This window comes from Mesoplodon bidens (genome assembly GCF_964165515.1).
Source record: "Mesoplodon bidens genome assembly, chromosome: 2".
NCBI classification, from domain to species: Eukaryota; Metazoa; Chordata; class Mammalia; order Artiodactyla; family Ziphiidae; genus Mesoplodon; species Mesoplodon bidens.
The window spans coordinates 96,851,316-96,861,712 of NC_138177.1; the positions used below are offsets into that span (position 1 = coordinate 96,851,316).

The 10,397-nt window shown below is 38.1% G+C and overlaps 1 protein-coding gene across 1 annotated transcript in view; it reads right to left on the reverse strand.

Annotated features, from left to right (window-relative positions):
* SLC30A7 (solute carrier family 30 member 7) overlaps positions 1–9,927 on the reverse strand; it is an 80,166-nt gene extending 70,239 nt beyond the window's left edge. The window contains exons 1-2 of the mRNA XM_081257363.1: positions 9,650–9,927; positions 9,329–9,430 (exon numbers count right to left, since the gene is read on the reverse strand). Of these exons, the coding sequence (XP_081113489.1) occupies positions 9,329–9,430; positions 9,650–9,729 (182 nt within the window). The 5' untranslated portion in view covers positions 9,730–9,927. The remainder of the gene's footprint in view (positions 1–9,328; positions 9,431–9,649) is intronic.
* Positions 9,928–10,397: the final 470 nt, after the last annotated feature.

The following is a 10,397-nucleotide window of genomic DNA, read 5'->3' on the forward strand; positions in this document are numbered from 1 at the left end:
GAAATATCTGCCAATCATATATCTGACAAGGGGCTTGTATCCAGAATATATGAAGAATTCTTAAAGCTCTTCAAAAAGAGAAATTATCCATTTTTTTAAATGAACAAAGGATCTGAATAGACATTTCTCGAAAGAAGACATACAAATGGCCAATCAGCGCTAGAAAAGTTACTCAGCATCATTAACTACAATGCAGGGAAATGCAAATCAAAACAATGATAAACAACTTCACATCCACTATGATAACTACAATAAAAAAGCCCAATAATCCCAAGTGTTGGTGGAGAAACTGGAACCCTCACACACTGCTGGAATAGTATTTGGTAATAAAAATAAATGAAATACTGATACATGTAGAACATGGATAACCCTTGAAACCATTATGCTAAGTGTAATAAACTGTCACAAAAGATCATATACAAATGATTTCATTTATATGAAATGTTCAGAATAGGCAAATATATATAGACAGAAAATAGATTAGTGATTGCCTAGAATTGGGGCAGATCAGGAGATGAGAGAATTGGAGGGCGATTGCTAGGGGTGCAAGGTTTCCTTCTGCAGTAATAAAAGTGTTCCAATATGGACGGTTGTGATGGTTTTACAACTCTGTGAATACTATACTAAAAGCCATTCAATAGTAGACAATAAATGGGAGAATTTTAAGGTATATGAATTATATCTCAATAAAGCTGTTTTAAAAAAACATATCTGACAGTCTAAGGCAGGGTGAGCAATCTATGGCCCACAAGCCAAATCTGGACCACCATTCATTTTTGTAAACAAAGTTTTACTGAAACACAGTTATGCTCATCTGCTTATACACTGTCTACGGCTGCTTCTGTGCTATAACAGTAGAATGGAGAAACTGTGACAGAGATCTATGACCCTTAAAGCCTAAAATATTTACTATCTGCTGTCAACAGAAAAGGTTTGCTAACCTCCAGTATAAAGCCAAAATAGGAACACTGTATTGTAGGGTTTACATAAACGTGAAGTGTATGACAATAATAGCATGCAGGGACTTCCCTGGTGGCACAGTGGTTGGGAGTCCACCTGCCAGTGCAGGGGACATGGGTTTGATCCCTGGTCCGGGAGGATCCCACATGCCACAGAGCAACAAAGCCCGTGCACCACAACTACTGAAGCCCACACACCTAGAGCCCGTGCTCTGCAACAGGAGAAGCCACCGCAATAAAAAGCCCACCCACCGCAATGAGAAGCCCACGCACAGCAACGAAGACCCAACACAGCCAAAAAAAAAAAAAAATTAATAATAATAATAGCACACAGGATAGAAGGAAATGGAAGTGTATTATTATAAAGTTCTTACAAGATACATGAAGCGACATATTATTTGTGATGTTCAAGATTTGTATTATACATGCTTTAAAAAAAAGCCACTGGGGGGGTGGGGCAGGAAATCCTATTGGGCAGAGGATCCTGTACCAACACAAAGCAGATGTTTTACTCTGACCAAAGAAGGAGGAGGAAACTCACTCTCACCCAAGACCATCTACATAAATGTGACAGACTTTGGCTATCACCAAAGGAAGGAAAAAATGTTAAAAACAAACAAACAAACAAAAGAAAAACAAACAAACCAAAAATCATACCCTTGAGGCCCAGGCTCACAGGGCCTGCCTAAGATTGAGGCTTGGTCAAGTTAATGAATGCCCGTCTGCCCTCACCACAAACCTCACACTGAGTAACAATCAACAGCAGTCTATAGCAGGGGGAGGGTGTATTGAGCATGAAGAGAGAACTTCTGTGACACATGCATATGAAGAATACTGGAAACAAAAGGCCTAATCGCCTGTCGGAAGATGCATGCCTATTCCTAGTCATAAATACTACTACCTCAATATCTACTGATCTCTACTCACAATGTCAAGGCTTTGATAAAAAATTTCAAGAAACACAAAAAACAGCAAGCAAAATAACTCATTGTGAAGAGATAAAGCAGTCAACAGAACCAGACCAAGATGCTGGCCCAGATATTGGAACTATCAGAACTATAATTAATATGTTAAAGGATCTATGGAAAAGATGGGGAAAATGCATTAATCAATGCGAAATTTCAGCAGAGAAATGGGAAGTACAAAAAAAAAAGATTAAATGGAAATGCTAGAAACAAAAAACAAGGCGTCAGAGATGAAGAATTCTTCCAATTGGCTTATCAGCAGACTGGACAGAGCTCAGGAAAGAAATCAGGAAACTTTAGGATAGGTCAACAGAAATATTCTGAAAGCAAGCATATCAGCAGCTCAATCTTTAAAAAGCAAGAAGTATCAGAATGGTTAAGAGCACTACTTCTGAAGTCAGAGTATCTGGGTTCAAACCCCAGCTCCACCATTTACTAATTCTGTGACTGTGAAGTTGTTTAACAACTTTGGACCTCAATTTTTTAGCCATCATTTAAACAGGTAACAGTAAAAAATGTCATAAACGTTATAACTGAATTAATATACGTCAAACACTTATCACAGTGCTTGTCACATTAAAGCCGCATCGATATTCCCATTATTACTATTATTATTAATATTAATACCTTATAATATCTAGTGTTCCCAGCATGATCCATAGGTCTCAATATTTGGTTATAGGGGCTTCCCTGGTGGCGCAGTGGTTGAGAGTCTGCCTGCCGATGCAGGGGACACGGGTTCGTGCCCTGGTCTGGGAGGATCCCGCATGCCGCGGAGCGACTGGGCCCGTGAGCCAAAATTACTGAGCCTGCGCGTCTGGAGCCTGTGCTCCGCAACAAGAGAGGCCGCGATAGTGAGAGGCCTGCGCACCGCGATGAAGAGTGGCCCCCGCTCTCCACAACTAGAGAAAGCCCTCGCACAGAAACGAAGACCCAACACAGCCATAAATAAATAAATAAATAAAGCAAACTGTCAACAAGTAAAAATAAACACTATAAAAAAAAATATTTGATTATATGCTACAGCTTTCTTCAATTGTAAGTGCTACAAACTAAAAGTCAAAAACATTCTTCATAGAAGTCGAAAAAGCAGTTTTTACATTTCCTTATAATTTAGGATAATTATAAAATTAGAAAGTGAAGTAAAGCACATTACTCACCCACACAGAAAGGAACAAAAATTTCTCAAAAATCATTATAAAGTATTTTGAAAATGTCTTGTTTTATCATGAACCTTGTATATTTTATTCAACTATATACAGATGCATAAGATAGTTTAAGTACTATCTATACTTATCTGATAACCAACTCAAAGCAGAATAAGAAATAGTGAATAAATGGAAAAGGCTGAGTGAGAAAATCAAAACCTGAGAACAAGGTTCTTGCTATTCAAGCAATCCTCTCAGATTTATAGTTATTTTAAGATTTTCCTTGGATAGTTAGATCACCATAAAACTACATACTTGGCACTTTATAGCTTTGTAACACTGAAAATAATAATTTAATTATATTTTGAGGTATGAAAGACCCCTTTGAAGAATATCTCTGTAATGTGTTATAAAACCAATAAAAACATTGTTTATGATTTTTTCTATGCTCTGATAAAGGACTGATGTGGTAAGCTATTTTTTTTTTTTTTTTTTTTTGCGGTACGTGGGCCTCTCACTGCTGTGGCCTCTCCCGTTGCGGAGCACAGGCTCCGGATGCGCAGGCTCAGCGGCCATGGCTCACGGGCTCAGCCGCTCTGCGGCATGTGGGATCTTCCCAGACCAGGGCACGAACCCGTGTCCCCTGATCGGCAGGCGGACTCTCAACCACTGCGCCACCAGGGAAGCCCTATGGTAGGCTATTTTTAAAATTTGGTTTCAGAAAACTCTGCCTCTATTCTGATAAAACAATATAGTTGTGGTGTTGCAGTAAAACCTGACAATGAGAATCTTTACCCACCCTGCCTTGATTTCATGAGATTTTACAACCAAATTTAAAAGTCAATTTCAGCAACGATATTAGGCTACATATTTAATAGGTTTATTTTTTTTCTCTGTATATGTGGTTTTTAAAGTTTTTATTTCTTAATTGGAGGGTTTTATCATATATATGACTTTTATTCTAAATAACTGTAAATTAGTTGTAGAAGAAGGCAAGTATTCATGCTAAATAAATATAAATTTTAAAATTTACTGATTTATTGATCTACATATATTAGTGCAAGAAAAGGGTAAACCTCTACTGTATACTAGAGCAATCAAATTCCCTTTTAAAGAGGCTTAGATATGGCATGGCAATTTTAATACTCATCAAAATGAGATTTTGATTTTATTTAAACTTTAAGTAAATTTAATTGTCATTAAAGTGTTATTTTATTTTTAGCATATCATAAAACATGATTCTACCTGAAATAATACTTCCTCTTCTGAGGTAGTAGAACATCATGTTCTCTTAAAGCATTGTGATATGAGATCTTTTCACCTAAACCTGGTATCATGATTGGAAAATTACTTAGTTACAACTATGTAGACAAACTCATGTGAAAAAAGTCTACTTCTAGTTCTCTTCTCACCTATTATATGTCAAAATAGTGTTCATGAGGAATGTCAATTTTGCTGCTCATCTTCAATATCAGCAAATGTTTCTGATTATGAATTATCACTTAAACTACATGGCATAAAATTCCTTAGAAAATAAAGGTAGCATAGAGAATATTTAAGGGTATATGATTTACGTATCAAATGTGACTTGATTAAAAAAATTAGTTGCTAAAAGCAGCCTACTCGTTTTAGGCTCCTATCTTTAAACACTAAATACTAAAATGTATTTTTAAACATTTTTTTTAAGTGACCACTTTCTAAGGACATTTTTATAAAGAAAACTTCTTAGGATATAAAAAAGAAACCTGATCACTGAAGCAAAATATAATAAATGTGAACAGAACATTTGGCAAAAGAAACTTATGAAATGGATTTATTTAAGGTCTATTGAAGGAAAAAACAAAGAAAGGGGGAAAGAACCTATAAATTGAGAGGTATGAGACATATCAACCAAATACCATAGATGTTGTTTAAATTCTGATTTGTAAAACCAACTTTAAAAAGATTTATGTAATAAGAGACATGTGAACACTCACTGGACATTTGATATTAATAAAGTATTAATTTTTATAGGTCACAATGACATCAGATTATGTTAAAAGGGGGGCTCTTATGTTTAAGACTCAACTGAAGTAGTTATGGAAGAAATTATACTATATCTGGTATCTGCATTAAAACAATTCAATGGTGACAAGTCTAACAGATGAAACAAAATAGGCCACATGTTAATAAACATTAAAGCTGGGTGATGGATACATGAAGTCCACTAAACTCTCTACTTTTATATACATTTTCCACAATAAAAAAAATTTTAAAGGTCTACTGGTAACTAGGCTAACAGCATATTTACAGTGGTTGTTAGACATTAATTCAAAATCAAAGATAGGGAATCATCAACTTGGGTTCCATGAGGTAGAAAGGGGGTAAGAAACTATCAACTATCGATTAATTAGCAAGAATTAGAAAATCCTTAGAATCCTGATATTTGTATAAGTTGTTAAACTCATGAGAGTTACAGTGAAAAACCCACAACTCCACTACATTCCATATAACCCTTTACTGTAAAGAAAAATTCTCAGCAAAATGGAATAGAAATCTACATTTTTAAAGTAGAAAAAAAAAACTATAGAAAAGCAAAAGTCATCACCATAACCTGGTAAGTAATGTCTTTTGGGAAGAGAAGGGAAAAGCTGATGAAAGTCTAAGACATTGAAAATTTTTAATGCTATAGAAAAATACGTAACTAATGGAAGCCTTTTTCTTTACCAAGGAAGTACTTTACAAACATATGCTGTGACAGACTTTATAAGAAGTAGGACCAAATGAGTGACTGGTATGGCCTAAAACATTTCTTTAACACATAATTACTTTGCTAATACAAAGACATTTACCTTTAGAGTTAAATGAGTTTCCTCTATGTCTAAGGGGGAAAATGGTTGTAACAGCTTTGGTAGAAAGTATCACTGAAATTAAGAATTTTAAGACAGTGAAGTAAACATAAAATAGAAGAGCATAAAAACAAAGAAAGCAAACTATAGTAAGATACTAGGGAAAAAATCACTGTATAGTAGAAAATACTCGGATAACAGGTACTTCTAGGCTCTTCTGCTACTCTGGAAAGTAAAAAACTCCCTGGGCCTCCTATACTTTTCCACCTGTAGAAGAGGTCCGACCGGCTTATTTCTCTTTCTAGTCCCACTTCATGAGCCTACATATGCCCTTTCTTCATTAGTGAAAAATCCTTGACTTTCAGTAGAATACCTTGTTGACTGGAGCAAATATGGCATTTGCAACTGGACATGAACATGTGACAAAGGTTAAGCCACTGAAATATCAGTGAAAAGTGTTGTGTGTTAGCGTCCAGATAAATCTCCTTAAAAGACACTCTACATACCTTTTCATTCTGGACATTCTGCTGCTAGGGATGGCTGGAACTCTAGTAGCCACTTTGGAAATAAAGTTTTATCTTGTTTAGGCAATCACTAATTTGGGGTTTTTCTAAAACTTGAGAAAGAACTTAATCCTAGATGGTACAAAGCACGTTGTTTATATATACCATTCTACCATGAGATTAGTTACTCAACGATAAATAAGTAAGTGAAAATAAATGCTAGAAGGAAAGGAACCCTAGAAGGAAAGATCACATATGGTATTCCTACCATTTTCTTACTAAGAATAAGAGAAAGGAGGGGTTTAATGTCTCCCCTCACCCTGCCCCAAATGGGGTAGTTAGCATGGTTAGTTTAGGGAGGTTAATTCCATATATTCATTATTCCTTCATTCTTTCATTCTGTAAACATGTATTAAGCGTATGCTTAATACCAAGTACTAAGGTGCCTGAATAAGACAGAAGAGATCCCATTTTAATAAAGTTTACATTCTAGTAGAAAGGCAAAAGGCACTGGATATTTAATGAGGGAAAATATACAAAGAGCTTAGCTATTCTCCACTGATGACACATTTTCACCAACAAAAATATAAACCAAGTATAATTAAGTTCTTATTTAAAATGAAGGTGTTGAATAAGAACCAAAACTATTTAACATTTGTTGCAACTAGATCAAATGTTTCTAGGAATCTTTATTCATGAAGAGAAAGAATGTTTTAACTATCTTTTAATTCCATAATGGAAAAAAACTCTTGACATTTCATAACATCTTGAAGCTTAACTTTTACATAATGCAAAGGAACACAGAAATGACTATGACAAAAACAAAAAACAAGTTTTGGTAACAAATTTACTCAAGGAACTTAAAATCTAATTGAACCTTCAGGAACAGAGATAATCTAGTCATATAAAGAAACTGTTGATCAGTCAACAAAGGGGCCCAAAATTTGTTGTGTCTAAATAAGACAAAAAGCCAGATTATGAAAAGGCCCAAGCAATTTCCAAGTCTGCCAAGGCTTCAACAGGAACACATTTGTACTCCCAATTAGCTGATAAAAATTAATATTTGGGGAAAAGTGATTGTGGATGTGGAGGTTAACATAAAAATGTATACCTGCTAATTAATCTAGGCATGACAGACAGTGGTTCAGAGCTAGACTGCAAATCTGTAAGATATAACACAAAGGGAGTAAACTGGAGGAGAAAAGGCCTAAAATTAAAAGAACAAGCTACCTGAGGGCAGAACAAGTCATGCATCACTGATGTTTTCCTTATATACTGATGAATATTGACTAATGGCTTAGAAAACAATGGTTTTAGTAATTTCCTCAATGGATCTCTACAGATCAAAAGAATTACTTTCCATAAAGAGATGGTTTAGGTACTTCAAATATGAATCCCTTGAACAAGACATTTCACATAGTAATTTATGCAATGGAAAGCCATAGTGAAATATAATGTATTGTAATATAAAGTAATTGTAGCAAAACTATACGTAGGCAAACCAAGATACAGCCTTGATACAGCCAGCACATATGCCACAATATGGCATAATTTAGGAAGAAGAAAATATAAAATATAGTATAAATATCACATATTTATAATAAAGTATGATTATTTCAATACAAGCTAAGACAATAGAGTGCTTTTAACATGTACAATGTATTGAAGGGTGTTAATATTACAGGACACATATATCGGATTCCCAGAGGATTAAAAATGGTTATTATATACACTGATATTTTATTGTTTCAATATGCCTTTTACACTTAAGTGGTGACTAAACCAATAACCGCCATAATCTGCTGAGTATTTTTGATAAAACTGAGTTGACATTTGAATTTAAAAGTCCACCTTTTCATATGAAAGTATACATGTCACAAAAACTGGTGGTATCGCCTAATGTCATTGTTCAATCTCAATAGAGATAAAAATCAAGAACAGCAATTCTCTCTGAAAATGGACCTTAAAGGACAGATACTAAGTCTATTTAATTAATAGGAAATAAAGCATAGATGGTATAGGTTTTATTTTGGGGTCCAAGACCTATTTCAAGAAACCCAAGAAAAAACTTAAGTTTTACATAAAATTTTGAAGTGTTGGCTATTATGAGATTCTCAAATGAGTATGATATTTAAAGAGGAATCAGTACACCTACAAGTGAGATGATCTTATCGTTGCTGAACAATTTTACAAGACCTTAAGTTATTCAACAGCAAACACCTGGATAACAGTACTGCATCTGCACAGTTACACTGGATAGACCTCTTTCCATTGCAGTTAAAAACAAAAACAAAAACAACCAAAGGTGACACCAAAAACCATCAACTCAAGAGATGTAAGGCTTTCAGAAAACTATATGGGATCTTCTACCGCAGTCAAGACAAAAGGAAAATCATGATACAGTTTCAGCATACAATTAAAAGAGAATGAAAATATGTTTCTTTGGATATCCCCTTTATAAACCTCTTCCTGGTTTCAAGACCTAGTAACAAACTAAGTAGAACATCTCAGATATTCCCTCTCGGAATTTTAAGGGTGAATCCCAAATGCCACTCCCCCACAGAGTGGCAGGAAACGCGTTTCTCCCAATTCCAAGAAAGTGGACAAAGCTAAGGTGTGTAAAGACAAAAGGCTCTCTCCATCTGTCAAAATGAGGAGGGGACTTGTCACTCCGGTTTGACGGAGTGGGGGAAGGTGGGAAAAGGAAGAGGGGACCTAAATCTTAACTGCTGCACGTGATGGCCTCGGCTCTTAAGAAATGTAACCGTGTCAGATTGGTGTGGATATGCGAAAGCAACTCAGCAGCAGAGGTGGTGGCAAAGGCAAGAGCTGAACCTCCTGGTGAGGAGCTACGTGGCATTAAGCAAACAGTGCTTCGTCTCCCCCACCCGCTGCTTCCGCCCCAACCCTTTCCCCTTTGGTTACCAGTTGCTCCAGATGCCGTACAGTAGTTCAACGAAAGCGAAAGAGAGGTTCAGGCACAGGAAGAAAAACAGGTTCCGAGACGTCTTGTCCGACAGGATAGACCTAAGCATGACACAAGTAGGGAATAGCCGGGAAAGTCAGAGGACTGCCGGACCGGGAGGTTGGGTTCCCCTTTCAGGACCCTCCCAGTCCACCCGTTCCTATCCTCACACAAACAAGGGTGTCCCTGACGCTTCCTCCCTGGACCTCGGGCCATCCTTACGTCTGGGCCTTTTCCCCTTCTGCCGGACACCCCCTTCCCGCAAATACGGCACCCCGCACCTAAACCAGCCTGAGATCTTGCCGAACAGATTGAACTTAGGTGGTTTGTATTCATCGTCCTTGATGGACAGGGGCAACATCTTCTCTGCCCGGCGAAGGGCCGGGTCTACTCCCCTCTAGTAGTGGCTCCGTGGGTGATGGTAGTGACAGTGGTGACGCCTCAGATGGGAACCTGGGAATCCCGCTTGCCCCGGGCCGCGCGCCGCTGCGAGACAGACAGACTCAGACACACACCGGAGAACCCGCCGACTTCCGGCCCGAGCCGCGCAACGCGTCCTGGGACGGGAAAGGGGGAAGGCGGGGCCGAGGGCGGGACGTGCGCGGTGGGGCGGGGCTTACGACGAGGGCCGGGTTGCGCGAGTTTTGCTGGGGGCAAAAAGAGTTGGCAACTACTAGGTGGTCTAAAGGGCCGACCTGGAGTGGAGTCCCGCCACCTGGACTCAGGAAGAAAATCCTGAGATCGCCACCCACAGACTGGGCTGGCTGGGAGGTTGAGAGCCCCCTCACGCCCACTCCGACTGCCTACCACTCTTGTTCCTGGATGCGCTGGCGTCCAGCGCCTGCCCTTTCGCCATTGCCCCTATTAGCATTAAATCCTGGTGCATTAGAGAGCAGTGCTTAAGAATCCAGGCGGCGACATATTCTCTCGCCGCCAGTCCGCAGGAAGCGCAAATGATGGTTTTGCTGGGTGAACTCCATGGGCGCCCAAATCCTAGTAATCCACCCCGCCCCGCCCCCGAAAACAGCG